Below are 15,047 nucleotides of genomic sequence, written 5' to 3'. Positions count from 1 at the left end.
ACCCCACCTATCCCCCTGGCCCCACTGCTGTCCCTGAACAAGAACCACACTGGGATTATAACACCGCCATGGGTCTCCGCTCTCAAGACATTTTTGCCTCCTGCTTAATAGCAGGTCTGAAAAAGGCAGCTCGTAAAGTAGTCAATTTTCATAAGCTCCAAGACATAATTCAAAAGAGAGATGAAACCCCCTCCGAGTTCTTAGACAGACTCACTCAAGCCCTATTACAGTATACCAGCCTGGACCCAGAAACACCTGAAGGAAGACATGTCCTTATGACATACTTCCTAGCTCAAAGCTACCCAAACATTAAAGCTAAACTCAAAAAGTTAGAACAGGGCCCCGCTACCCCACAGACTGAAATCCTAACAGTGGCCTTTAAAGTCTTCCATAACGGGGAGGAGGAGAAAGAAAGCCATAAACAAAAGGCTGATCAGGCCAATTTCCAAATGTTGGCCCAGCTGATAAAACCACAACCTGGGCGCACCTCTACAAACAAGCCCCCCCCAGGAGCTTGTTTCAAGTGCGGAAAAGAGGGACATTGGTCAAGGGTGTACACCTCCCCCAGATCTCCTACCACCCCATGCCCCAGATGCCACAAAACGGACCACTGGGGGTCTGACTGCCCAACCACCCGAAGGGGAGGCTGGACGAACAAATCCATCCTAAGCCCGCCTTAGTGGGGCTGGCAGAAGATGATTGATGGAGCCCGGGGGCTTCTCGCCCGACCATTTCCATCACCAAACAGGAGCCCAGGGTTAATTTAACGGTAGACGGTTGCCCCATCTCCTTCCTCCTAGATACAGGAGCCACCTTCTCAGTCTTGCGAGAATACCGGGGCGCTACCACGTCTGCCATTACTCCTATAGTCGGGGTAGGAGGTAAACAGATTTTCCCATTAAACACCCCCTTTTATGTACATTCCAAGACAATCCCATACCTTTCTCCCACTCCTTCCTGGTTATGCCCCAGTGTCCAATCCCTTTCCTAGGAAGGGACATCCTTTCTCTCCTCCACATTTCCATAACTATATCCACTCCCACAGCCCCCAGTACTCCCTTTCTGATGGCCCTCATAGCCGATGACCCCCCTCTACCCAGTGAAAGCTCCGGTTCCACCCTCATACACCCTGTAAATCCCAAAGTCTGGGACATTACAAGCCCCTCCGTGGCCCTATGTCCCCCTGCCTCTATCAAATTACGTGACCCCTCTCAGTATATCTGTCAGGCCCAAAACCCACTAACCACTTCAGACCTCATAGGCCTCCAACCCATCATTCAAGATCTCTTAAACAAAAATTACCTCAGACCCACTCACTCCCCATTTAGTGCCCCCATATTAGCGGTTAAAAAAACCAACGGATCTTTCCGCCTTGTCCAAGACCTTCGCTTCATCAACATGGCCGTTGTCCCTATGCATCCCTTAGTTCCAAATCCATACACCCTTTTATCGCAGATCCCTGCCTCGGCCTCCCACTTCTCAGTCCTAGATCTCAAGGATACATTTTTTTCTCCCTCCTCCCAAGATTTTTTCGCGTTTACCTGATGGACCCATGCACGAGACATTCTGAACAACTTACTTGGACAGTTTTGCCACAAGGCTTCCTGAAATAGTCCCCATATTTTTGGACAGGTCCTAGCTCAGGACTTCAAACAGTTTCATCATGATCACTCCGAGTCCACCTTACTACAATATGTAGACGATCTTCTACTCTGCAGTCCCTCGTGGGAACAGTCTCAACTTGACACTGCCTCTCTACTTAACCTTCTAGCTTCCAGAGGTTACTGGGTATCCCCCGTCAAAGCTCAAATCTCTTCTCCTTCTGTCACTTACCTTGGATTCCTTCTGTCTCAACAAAGAAAGTCCTTTACCTTAGACAGAAAAGGACTCCTCTCTGACCTGCCCGTTCCCAAAACCAAGACAGAAATCCTTTCCTTTCTAGGCCTGGCTAGATATTTTAGAGCATGGATCCCTAACTTCTCCCTGTTGGCAAAACCCCTATACGACCTCAGCAAGGGCCCGCCTGAAGAACCATTATCATCCTCACCCCAACACTCCTTCATTAGGCTCCATCAAGCCCTTGTGGAAGCGCCAGCTCTCCATCTCCCTGATTTGTCAAAACCCTTCTCATTATAAATTCATGAGAGGTCCCGTCAAGCTCTAGGAGTCCTAGGCCAATATTATGGCCCATCCTTTGCCCCAGTAGCTTATCTCTCCAAGCAATTAGACCCCACAGTTTGGGGATGGGCCCCCTGCCTACAGGCATTAGCCGCTGGGCAGCTCTTGCAGAAAGAAGCTCATAAACTAACATTCGGGGCACCCCTTACCATTCTGTCCCCACATCACCTAAAAGATCTCTTAACCTACAAAAGTTTACAGACTCTCCCTCCCCCCAGTCTCCTGACCTTACTGTCCTCTTTCCTCCAAAATCCAGACATTTCTTTCCTCCCCTGCCAGCCCCTGAATCCGGCCACTCTTCTTCCTCTACCCTACTCTCCTCATACTCCCTTGCATGATTGCCTAGAAGCCCTTCACAACTTCCTTCCGTGCCACACCATGATCTCCGAAGGAGCCCTCTCACATTCCGACCTCATCTGGTTTACTGATGGGTCCTCCTTTAAACATGAGGGCACCCACTATGCAGGATATGCAGTAGTCTCCCTCGAAGACGTCACTGAGGCACGAACCCTACCCCCTGGTACAACCAATCAACAGGCCGAACTCATTGCAGCCACCAGAGTTTGCACTCTGGCCTGGGACACGTCTCTCACATTGTACACTGACTCCAAGTACGTATTCCACATTCTCTTATCTCACGCGGCAGTATGGAAAGAACGAGGCCTCCTCACCACAAAAGGAAATTCCATAACTAATTCAGCCTTAATTACTAAACTTCTAGAGGCTTCACAACTCCCACACCGACTAGGCATAGTTCACTGCAAATCACATCAAAAGGATGACTCCCCCATTGCAAGAGGTAACAACAAAGCTGACAGAGTAGCCCGGGTCAGTTGCCCTATCAGAAGACACACCAGACAACAATCCGTCTGCCCTTGTGGTTTTAGCCTTATCACAAGACACCCTCTGTTCCTAGGACAAAGAGTCTCTCTTCCACCTCTTACACGATCTGTTCCATCCCAGCCCCCAATCCTTGATCCATTTTTTACAATCTTTTTTTTCTCTCTCTCCTGAAGACAAAACCCTACTTAACCAAATCACCCGCAGGTGCACCATCTGCCAACGCACTAACCCTAATACCCACCTCAAGTCCCAACCCTTCACAGCTCATCAAGCAAGGGGTAATGTCCCCGCTGCAGATTGGCAAATAGACTTCACTACCATGCCCCCTGTATGGCGTACCAGATACCTACTCGTGTTAGTAGATACATTTTCAGGATGGGTCGAAGCTTTCCCCACCACTAACAAATGAGCGTCCGCGGTTGCCTCTATCCTCCTCACCCAGATCTTTCCTAGGTTCGGGATGCCCACTTCCCTCCAATCAGATAACGGCCCTGAGTTCACTGCCCAAATTATCCAGAACCTCTCCAAGTCGCTCTCGCTCCCCTGGCATTTACATTGTCCTTGTCGACCACAAGCTTCGGGAAAAGTAGAAAGAGCCAATAGGACTCTAAAGGACATCCTGACCAAACTATCTCTAGAACTACACCTTGACTGGGTTCGCTTACTTCCCTTAGCTCTACTCCGCATTCGGGCCCTCGCAAAGAAACCTTCCTTCTTGTCGCCCTTTGAGATCATGTACGGCCGCCCGATTCTACCCCCGGGGCTCCCTTCCCACAAAGGACCAATTCCTCCCAATATGGCCCTTCCGCTACTCTTTCTCCTCCACACTGAATTGTGGAAATATCAGGATTGGCTCCTTCCTGATCCATCCACCTCCCAAAATCCTCCTGTCTTACAGCCCGGCCAACTAGTGTTTTATAAGCCGCCAGAGGATCGGCCCTCTCTCACCCTGAAATGGGAAGGTCCACACCCAGTTATTCTCTGCACCCCCTCGGCCGCCAAGCTCTCACTGCCTGATAACTCTGTCACCCCTTGGATTCATATCTCCAGGTTGAAACCAAATACCCAGGACCCACCTTCTCTGGATACCCAAGACCCATCAGTCACAATCCAGAGTCCTTCGGATACAGCCCAAGACGCTGTCTACTCTACCACGCCTCATCCCTCTAATCCCTTGAAACTCCGCATCTCCCGTGCACCCCCTTTGCCATCCATACCCGAATCATGACTTTTTCCTCCTTTACCGCTCTCTCGCTTTTTTCCCTCATTCCTATTGTCTTCCCCGCCACCCCAGCCTCCTTTGTATGGTGATTCAAAGTCAGACAGACTTACACACAGCATCAAACAAAAGTTACTGCCCTCATTGCCACATCAGACTGCCCTCTGAAAGGCTGCTCTGAGCCTTTGTACCTCCACTTTCCTCCCTCCACCGAAGTGTTCACTAGCAGCTACCCTTATTCTCCCTACCTCTGCTTCCTCTATGACCAAAAACAAGCCTATTGCAGGCGATGGCCAGACACCTACAGGGGATGTTCCTACTGGTCTTGCGCCATTCACTACATGGGTAACTCCCGGTACCCACAGTATTACTCCTCCAACCGTTTGATGAAATATCCCATTCTCCTTATCAATCCCAGATCCCTGGGACTCTCGATGGGCCGCCGGAGTCACAGCCTCAGTTTACTACAGCGGGTCCTCGACCCCCCACGATACCCTTCATATCTCTCGAGAGTATGTTCCCTCTCGCTCCCAGATCTCTCAAGTTGCATCAGATATCAGACATTCCGAAAAAGTCATTATCCAAACTCTTGACGGCGCCTCTTCATCTTCTTATTCCTCCTACTCTTCATTACAGCTCATCAAGACACCACCATCTTTCTCAACCACACCCTCAACACCGCCAATTGTTTCTTGTGCGCATCACTACAGCGCCCACTGCTGGCCGCCGTGCCCCTTAATATTTCCAACTACTCCTTCCATGCAGAAGGACAACCCCTCCGCCCCCTGGCAGACATACCCCTATGGGAACCAGAATATGCAGATAATCTCACCATCCACCACCGTGTAGGCCCAACTCCACCCCCTCCAGCGCACTTCACTGCCTCTCTATCTACACCCCTACCTCCGGCTCTAAGACTTTTACGCAACCGGGACACTTCTTTTGGTGTAATGGCAGCCTTTTCAACTCACTGCCTCCCAACTCCGATACACCCTGCATTCTCGTCACCCTAATCCCACAGCTTACACTTTACAGCATGGCAGAATTTCTTGAGCTCCAACCTCCCTTGCCCTCGCGCACAAAAAGGGCTGCTTTCCTTCCCGTCATGGTCGGTATCTCTTTGACCACCTCAGCCATTGGGGCAGGGTTTTCGGGAGAAGCCTTGGGTCACTCTCTATGGGCAGTTAGAGATCTCAACGCCAAACTTGAGGGAGCCCTGACATCCACTGCCGATTCCCTAGCCTCTCTCCAAAGACAGGTCACTTCACTAGCTAAGGTCACCCTTCAAAACCGGCGGGCCTTAGATCTGCTTACAGCCGAGAAGGGAGGCACCTGCGTCTTCCTCCAGGAAGAGTGCTGCTATTACATCAACGAATCCGGCATTGTAGAAACTGACATTACCAAACTCACCGACCTTGCCTCCAGCCTCCACTCTGCTTCCAATTCCAACCCATTCTCTTCAATACTAACAAACCCCCTCCTTACCTGGGTCTGGCCCATTGCAGGCCCCATAATAATCATTCTTCTCGCCTGTCTCTTCTTACCCTGTATAATAAAGTTCATCAAATCCCAAGTCAGAAAAATCTCTAATCAAGCTTTCAACCAGCTTTTACTCAGGAACTACCAGCTTCTGGCCACAGAAGATCCCTCACCCTCATGTAACCTCCTCACCACACGCTGAGATGGACCCCTCTCTCCGCTGAAAACTGTTCCTGGAAACAATGGCCGCAGACGCCTGGCTCCTGACACCCATATCCTCTTGGCACCATTGGAATCAACAGGTCCTCGACCTATGGTTACAGGGAACCTTCATTGATTTCCAACCTGAAGAAGTCCACATCTACTCATCCTTACTGTGGGGAGTCCTATCAACCCTTTCCTCCCAATCCTCAAGCCCTCACTCCCTTCTCCGCCCCCGTTCAGCAGGAAGCAGTCAGAGAGAAAGCAACATCCACAACCCCATAGAGGAGAAAGGGGGGAATGAAGGAACCCCACCAGTAAGATGGCGAACTTCCGGCTTCTCTTCGGGGGTCCTCGGTTCCCGCTGGTGCCACCTGAAGCCCAATCACCTCTTGCCCCCCTCCCAATCCCAGCACCTAGCCAATAGCCACCAGCCCCGTAGAAGTAACACCACAATCACCCCATGCCCCTTCTCAAATAACCCAGCACCTTTCCCTAGTAAAGCGGATTTCTCCGGTGAATTGCTGCTGTGTCGCTCCTTTCCTTTCACAAGTGCTTTGATGAGAGGTGTTAGTACTAAAGCTGTTATTCCACCATAAAGACCGAAGCCACTCTCAAGAGCAACGAAGCCTTCCCAGGAGGGTCATTTCAATAGGTTGTTTACTTGCCCTGGCCTCAGTCAGCTGCTGCTGTGCAAGCAACGAGATTGGTGTGTGTACTTACAGCAAAACCACAGTACCTCCTGCAGGCACATAGCCCAGAATAATTAATCCTGAGAATGGAAATTTCAGTTCAGATGCCTGTCCTCTGTAACCCTGAAAAAGTGCCAATATCCCACACCAAACCCGGTTCCCCATGTTGGTCTGGAAGGCCGTAATTCTTACCCACTTTACATTTGCCATTGTCACCACTGCCTTTTACTCTCAATTGCCAAAACTGTCAACTCACATTTTGAAGCACGGAAATATAGAGACACTAACATGAAGTCCTAGGGGATAAATGTGCCAGCAGTTAGGCCAGGAAGAGAACACCTTGACTTCTAAATAGATTCTTCTGTCTACAGTTACCATACTGCTGTCAGCCAACAATAGGCACTTGCCTTGTCTTCAAATTACACTTTCCAACACATTAAGAAAACCCTATAATAAAAAAAAAAAAGAAAAAAAAGAAAACCCTGGGTAGATGCCTAATGAGCATCTAGGAGCAAATGCTTTTGCCCTTGGAACAGGTTCCAGGCCTCAGTGTCCCCTAGTCAGCTCCTGAAGCCATCATTTGCTTTGTAGGAAGGGCCACAGGAAAGAGGCTCAGACCCTGCGATACACGGCCAAGGATATGTCTACATCAAAGGAGAGGTTATAATGCATGAGTGGGGGGGGGGGGTTAAAATTCACGTCAGCACTGCCTCTGACATCTTAAAAATGCTTTTAAAATTATAACTGACTCAAAGTCTGGAAAAAAAAAAGATGCTATTCATAGCCGTCCACCCTTAGTAACATCCAGTAATTGCTTCTCCTGTGTCTGACATCACACAAACAATGCCTAGATAGCTGTATGACATTGGCTTTTCAGAGAATCCTGGAAAATTCAGGAACGTCAGGAAGGGTTATCTTAAGAGAAGATTTAATTTTCCAGGCTGATTTGTAAGGCAACTGGTAGTGGAAAGGCAAGCCTTTGGTAAAGGGCTTCCTGCTCCTGCCTGGAGGAGGCAGCCTTGGTCTTAGTCTTTGCTTCCAAGCTCAGTGGGATGATTGTTTTTTTAAGTTTTTAATACCTTCAGTTATCAGAAAGTTCACACAAAATCCACACATACATAGAAGAGTATTACAAGCCCCTAATAAGCATCACTGAACTGGGCCAGCTTTGGCTACTCTAGAAATCCATAAAAGGGATAGTATCCTAGGCACTCTTGGTCTGGCTTAGCTGAGCCTGCTGTGCGTGAGAGTCACCGATGGTGCAGCTTTAGTCATTTGCCCCTTTATATTGCAGTGTTCTGATGTAAGGATGTATTACTACAGCTTGTTCATCCACTCATAATCGTCGATGGACATTTGGGTTCTTTCCAGGTGGGGGCTGGAATAAAGATGCTATGAACACTTGGGTTCAAGTCTGAATTATTTTCATTTCTCAACAAAGAAACTTTCTGATAAACCTTTTGCTTTGACATCCTGAATATCCTTCCCTGGAAGAAAGCCTTATTCTCTATACAGAAGTAACAGGTGTGCGGACTTACTAGCTAAGCATATCACCCAATGTCAGTTGGGTTTCTGATGTATGAATTAGTCTCAGTGCACAAGAAAGTAAATGCAAAGGTACCCAAAGGTATAGACAACTCCCACTCCAGGTTTCTTTTGTCCCCTTCCAGTATTTTATGCATCTAAAAGCAAATAGCTGCCTCTCTCTCCTATGTTTAAACACAGTACATTCTATACACAGTGTTGTGGTCCTTGTTTTTTTACAATTATTAGTGTGTTTTAGAGATCATTCCAGTTGGCATATATAGGGCTATTGTTGGCTGTTAAAATGTAGTTGTTTTATCTTCAACTGCCCAACGCACCCTGGAGGGATCTCCTATTTTCATTTAGGTTACCAAAAGGAGATTTTAAAAGGAAGTAAAACATGCCTTTGAACCAGAGTGTAGGTAGGGGCAAATAGATGGATTATGTTTATGAAAATAACTCTTTAAATTTCTTAAAATTCAGGAAGCAAAACGTTGGGTTAAGCAAAGATTTCTTAGATATAGCACCAAAGGCACAATCCATAAGGGAACAAATTAATAAATTAGACTTCTTTTAAGATGAACAGCTTCTGTTCTTCAAAAGACATTATTAAAGGAATGAAAAGACAAGCTCCAGAGAGAAAATACCTGCAAGTTTATATGGCATAAAGGACTTGCTCCAGAATATGTGGAGAATTCTCATACCAATATGAAAACCACCCAGTTTTTTAAAAAGTGGGCAAAAGATTTTAAGATATTTCATCAATGAAGTTATACAGATGGCAGATAAGCACATGAGAAAAGATGTTCATCATTGGACATGAGGAAATACAAATTAAAACCATATTGTGATACCACCATGTGCCGGCTGAAGTGGTTAAAATGAAGACCGATGTACCAAATATTAACAAAAATGGGAACAACTGGAATCATACAGTGATGGTGGGAATATAAAATAGTACCACTGCTTTGGAAAAGTCTGTCGGTTTCTAAAAGGACTAATATACACCTATGATGATTGTCTTTCTACTTAGGAGAAATGATAGCATAAATCCATACAGAGACTTGGATATGAATGTTCTAAGATGCTTTGAAATAGCCAGAAACTAGAAACATACCTCAGAATTGTTGAATACTCATGCAATGGGATTCTACGCAGCAATAAAAAGGAATTGAAATGCAGATGAATCTCAAAGTAATAATTAGGCTAAGTGAAAGAAGGTAAAAAAATTATACAATTCTAGAAGATGCAAAGTACTATATAGTGACTAAAAGCATATCAGAGTTCTGGAGATGTGGTGGAAGGGGGTGTGCATCTGGGAGGGAGCAGGAGGGTGGAATCACAGAGGGGCAGGAGAGGACTTTGGAGAGTGATGGAGAGGTTCCCCATCTTGATCGTGGTGGTGGTTTCATGGGTGTATGTGTATGTCAAAACATCAAATTGTCTGATATGTGCAGTTAATTATAGGTCAAGCATACCTCAATACAGCAGCCAAATATAGCAATAATAAATAAATCAGGCACTGTAAACACATACCTAAAATGACCTAGTATTTCTACTCTTAGGTATCTGGCTAAGAGCAATGGAAACATGCCCACACATTTCAAAACGCTCAGAATAGTTTTTTAGTCATAATAGCCTGAAACTGTATAACCTAAATGTCCATCAACAGATGAATGGATAACAGCAGAGTTCAGTATTTGTGGCAGAGACTGACTACCGCAAAGCCTAAAATCTTTATTATATATCTGGTCCTTTATAAGATTGCTGACTCCTAACTAGTGAGTGGGTAAGTGAAACAAGCCAGACACATAAGACCACAAATGACTCCATTTGTACGAAATCTACACCAGACAAAATGTCACGGACAGAAGGCCAGTGGTTGCCTGGGGCTGGGGATGTGAGCATTTTTGACTGAAGATGGGCTCAAGGGAACTCTGGGGTGATGGAAGTGTCTCAAAACTGGGCTATGCAGGGGATAAACAGCTCTGTAGACCTGCTGAGACTCACCCAGCTGTATACTCAGCACAGGTAAATTTTACCATGTAGAAATTATACCTTGGTAATGCTGTAAACTCTAGGGGCTGTATTTTATGTTACTCTTCTCTGCCATTTTGCACATGGAGGCTAGGGCTCCATAGTATTTGCCGATTAAATTGAGTGAAGAGCTTACAAGAATTTCAAAATATTAAGTGGAGAGGAATATGCTGCTTTTCAGGTGTTGAGATTACTAACCCTTTGTAGGCCATTTTTATCTTTTTCTGAACACATGTGCCTGTTATGATTGTGCCAGGTGGTACTGATGCACTATAATGCTGCCTCTGAATGTTTCTCCTTAAAGATGTACAGCAATGAAAACGCATGGCACATAGCCAATGACTCTATGGCAGTCAGCATGGCGGCTGGGCTGGACAGATGTTGGCTCCCCAGCTGAAGCCTGATTTGTGGGTGCTGAGGAATCGAGCATGTCCTTTGGCATATGCTGTCCTCAGCCAAGCCATCTGCCATTTATTTGTGTTTAATGTGATACACTTAATGGCTGAGAAAAACAGAAGGGCTTCTTGCTGGATGCAAAAATGCATGGTGCCCTGGGACAGAGTCCTCGTGTTAGGGCCATCGGAATTCCCTGGAGGGCCAACCACTGGGCCCCAGCTCCAGCCTCTGATTAGCAGGTCTGGGCTGAGGCCTGATAATTTGCATTTCTAACAGGTTTCCAGGTGGTGCCAAGGCAGTAAATGGCAGAGGATGCAGAGGGCAAAGGGCATTTATGGAATTTGTGTAAGCCCATGTGTGAGGGTACCCTAAATCCCGCAGCTGTCTCCCTGTTACAGAAACTGGCTCAGAGAGCAGTCACAACTTCAGAGGCTATGACGGGGACACAGAGTGATGTCAGTGTACTCTGGGGATGCATATTGGCGTGCAGTGACTCATGTCAGCAGATTCGGACGCTTCTCCAGGCCTGCTCTCCCCCACCCCAACTTCCCCCAAAGCGAGCCCTCCCCTGGTCTTGCTGACGCCCTTGTGATCATCTTCACTTGTTTGGAGGTCCTGCCACCTGTTGTCCAGAAAGGACATTACAACCAGCAGGGGAAGACCTACCTCAGGGCAGAGGTTCAGAGTTCTGGTGGCTGGGATCACTGTGAGGTTAAATCTAAGGAAAAAATCAGCAGTTTCTAAAAATGTCAGTTATCAAAATACATAAAGACAAGCATACATAATATTTATAATAAATACTTTTAATTAAAATTTCAAACACAAAAGCATAAATGTTAATATTTGATTATTGGAAAATACACAGCATTTTTTCCCCCTTGTGTTAACATAAATATTTGGCCTACAGAATCAATACACACTTAAAATGAAATCTTTTAGGCACTTGGGTGTAGAAAATGCTAGTGAATAAAATACAATTTTACTTTACTGCTACTAATAAAAGAGCAACCAAAATTATATCTGATTAAATATTCTATTTTCAACACTGTTAGCATTACTGACCTAAGAAGAAAGACTGTGACTGAATTTATCCACAAGACATTTTAAGCTCCAGGATATTTTAAATGAGAAACATTTCACTGATAATAATTCTTAAGATTTCAAATTACTTTTAATCTGTTCCCTGTGACATTTCAGTACACAGAACCCAAAGAAATAATGAAATTTCTCTTTAATCACTTTACTTCGGCTGTTTTTGTTTTGTAGTAGTCAAGAACATTCTTGGTGGGCTTTTAAGCAAGACAGAACTGATAACCCATGAACCTAGCAGTGCACGTGGCCTTAAAAAAGGAGAGAGAGCTCACCTGACTGCCAATATCGAGTAGTTGACATTTACTTTTCATTTCAAATCAGCTGCAGATTTTTGGCCGACCTCTCCACAAGATGTATCAACAAGACATAAAAATATGGAAGCCACTCAGTGAATGCTATTTTAGAAATGGCTGGGTGTGGAAAACTGTGCCAGAGACTACTAGGCGTGTATCTTAGAGAATACATCCTTCTTGCTATCAAAAGTCTCACCTGTGAATGTCCTTAGCTGTTGACAAAAAGGTGCTCTGTCATTGCTTCCATGGCCTCTCCTGCCAATTCTTTTGTGGGAACACCGTATTGGATGGCCCCACAAATAATTTTAGCCATGGATGAAGAAAAGTATTATAGCAAAATAGATGTATGGTCTCTTGGAATAACATGTATTGAACTTCATATCAAAGAAAGGGAGCCTCCTTTATTTGATATGACTATAGTAAGTGCCTATGTCACATAGCCAAAAATGAATCCCCTACACTACAGTCTAATGACTGGTCTGATTATTTTCACAACTTTGTAGACTCTTGCCTCCAGAAAATCCCTCAAGATCGCTCTTCATCAGAGGAACTTTTAAAGCATGGGTTTGTTCTTTGGGAGTGCCCTGCAACAGTATTAATAGATCTCATTCAAAGGACAAAGGATGCAGAAAGAGAGCTGGAAATCTGAAGTATTGAAAGATGAAGAACGTCCTTTTTGAGGAGGCACATAATGGACCAGCAGTAGAAGCACAGGAAGAAGAGGAACAAGATCACAGTGTTGGACAGACAGGAACAGTCTATTCCCAGTATGTCCAACAGGGCCAGCAGTCAAAGCAGTAGTGTTAACAGTCTTCCAGATGCCTCAGATGACAAGAATGAGCTAGACGTGATGGAGGGAGACCACAGTCACGTCTAATAGTTCTGTCATCCATTTAAAACCCGCTATAAGGCAAATGCAAGAACATGAGCAGAAAACTGAGCTTAGAGAACAAATGTCTGGCGGTAAGAGAATGACGCAGCAACATCAAAAACAGCTGATAAATCTGGAAAATAAGCTAAAGGCTAAGATGGATGAGCATCGTCTCATATTAGACAAAGATCTTGAAACTTAGTGTAACAACTTTGCTGCAAAAATGAAGAAACTTACCAGGAAACATCAGGCTACGATGGAAAAAGAGGCTAAAGTGATGTCCAATGAGGAGAAAAAATTTCAGCAAAGTATTCAGGCCCAAAAGAAGAAAGAACTGAATAGCTTTTTGAAGTCCAGAAGACAGAATATAAACTTCGAAAGGAACAGCCTAAGGAGCTGAATGAAAACCAGAGCATCCCCCAAAAAAGGAAAACAGGAATGGCTTTCAAAGCAGAAAGAGAATATACAGAATTTCCAAGCAGAGGAAAAGACTAATCTTCAATGTCAGAGACAGAACCTAGAGCTGCAACGCCATTGCTTCAAAGGAAAGATGTTACTTGGGTGCCATAACTTGGAGCAGGACCTTGTCACGGAGGAGTTAAATAAAAAGTGGACTCAAAAGGACTTAAAGCATGCGATGCTACTGCAGCATGAATCCATGCAAGAACTGGAGTTGCGCCACCTCAACACAATTCAGAAGATGCGCTGTGAGTAGATCAGATTGCAGCATCAAACTGAGTTCACTAACCAGTGGGAGTATAATAAACAAAGAGAATGAGAACTAAGGCAAAAGCATGTCATGGAGGTTCGACAACAGCCTAAGAGTCTGAAGCTGTGTTTGGATGAAGCCCAGGAAGCAGAGTGCCAGATTTTGAAAATGCAGCTGCAGTGGGAACTGGAGCTGTTGAATGCATATCAGAGCAAAATCAAGATGCAGGCTGAGGCACAACATGATCGAGAGCTTCAGGAGCTTGAACAGAGGGTCTTCCTCTACAAGACACTCTTAGAACAAAGATTGAAGAAGAGGTATTGACACTGCAGAATAAACGCACTGAACGAATATGAAGCCTGCTGGAGCATCAAGCAAGAGAGATGGAAGCTTTCAACTCTGAAAGTGTGAGACTAGGTTTTAGTAACACGGTCCTTTCTAACTTTGCCCCTGAGGCATTCAGCCACAGCTCCCCTGGAGCTTCTGGTTGGCCTCACAATCCTACTGGGGGTCCAAAACCTCACTGGGGGCATCCCATAGGTGGCCCACCAGAAGCCTGGAGCCATCCAATGCAAGGTGGGTCCCAAGGTAGCATTATGGGAGTCTGCAATAGCCCTCGGGCTCTGAGGCAGACAGCTGCTGGGGAATGGACAGAACAGGGCATGAACAGAAGCATGGGTGTTATTTCACAAAAATCCAATGGGTCACACGTCTTACACATAACTTAATAATTGAGAATGGCAATTCCGCTGGAGCTGTCTGCCAAAAGAAACTGCCTACAGACATCATTGCAGCAGCCTCCTTACTTGGGTACTGCCATGTGGAAGCTGAGTGCATATGGTATATTTTATTCATTTTTGTGTTTACTAATTGGGATGTCATAGTATTTAGCTGTCGGGTTTTTGTTTTGTTTTTAACTTTTGGGGACATTTTATGAAAAGGGGAATTGGTGTATATGTGTGTTTATCAAATTCGCACAGACACACACACATATAATACACATGGTAAAAAGAAACTGGTTAGATAGGGGGTATTTTCTAAAGTACAAAAACAGAATTCAGCAAAGTGGCTTGAGCCATCACTTTTGGACAACTCTATCCTAAGAAATTTGTGAAAAGATCTAAAGCCTTTCTCTGTATACCCCAGGTTCTCATGAGCCACTCACAGCAGGCAGCATATGCTAAAACAAGTTATTATGGAAACACACCTGTATCCCCTCATCAATGTATTTTGTTTATTAAATAAATGTATTATGTCTGAGAAAAAAAAAAGGTGCCCTGTCATGAGGTTAAAAGGCCAAGTCCAGGTAAGGACGAGAGCTGGTGTTCACTCCCACCTCCAGCTGCTGCACTAAAGGCTCCACTCCCAGAACTTGATCACTGGGCAGGCGGCAAGGCCCGAACATGCTGCAGGAGCCGCTCACAGTAGACAGGAGAGCGGTGCTTGTGAAGGACAGCCTCTGTCTCTTTCACCAAGATGTCAGGGAACAGGATACTGCTTGCTTTGAGGACCT

The 15,047-nt window shown here is 45.5% G+C and overlaps 1 protein-coding gene and 1 pseudogene across 1 annotated transcript in view; one reads left to right on the top strand and one right to left on the bottom strand.

Moving 5' to 3' along the window:
* LOC108388808 (serine/threonine-protein kinase TAO1 pseudogene) overlaps positions 1 to 14,262 on the top strand; it is a 27,447-nt pseudogene extending 13,185 nt beyond the window's left edge.
* DNAAF5 (dynein axonemal assembly factor 5) overlaps positions 11,352 to 15,047 on the bottom strand; it is a 45,762-nt gene continuing 42,066 nt past the window's right edge. The window contains exon 13 of the mRNA XM_037008945.2: positions 11,352 to 15,047. Within this exon, the coding sequence (XP_036864840.2) occupies positions 14,911 to 15,047 (137 nt within the window). The 3' untranslated portion in view covers positions 11,352 to 14,910.

The sequence above is a fragment of the Manis javanica genome, chromosome 10 (genome assembly GCF_040802235.1).
Source record: "Manis javanica isolate MJ-LG chromosome 10, MJ_LKY, whole genome shotgun sequence".
Classification (NCBI taxonomy): domain Eukaryota; kingdom Metazoa; phylum Chordata; class Mammalia; order Pholidota; family Manidae; genus Manis; species Manis javanica.
This window is presented reverse-complemented; position numbering and strand designations above follow the sequence as displayed.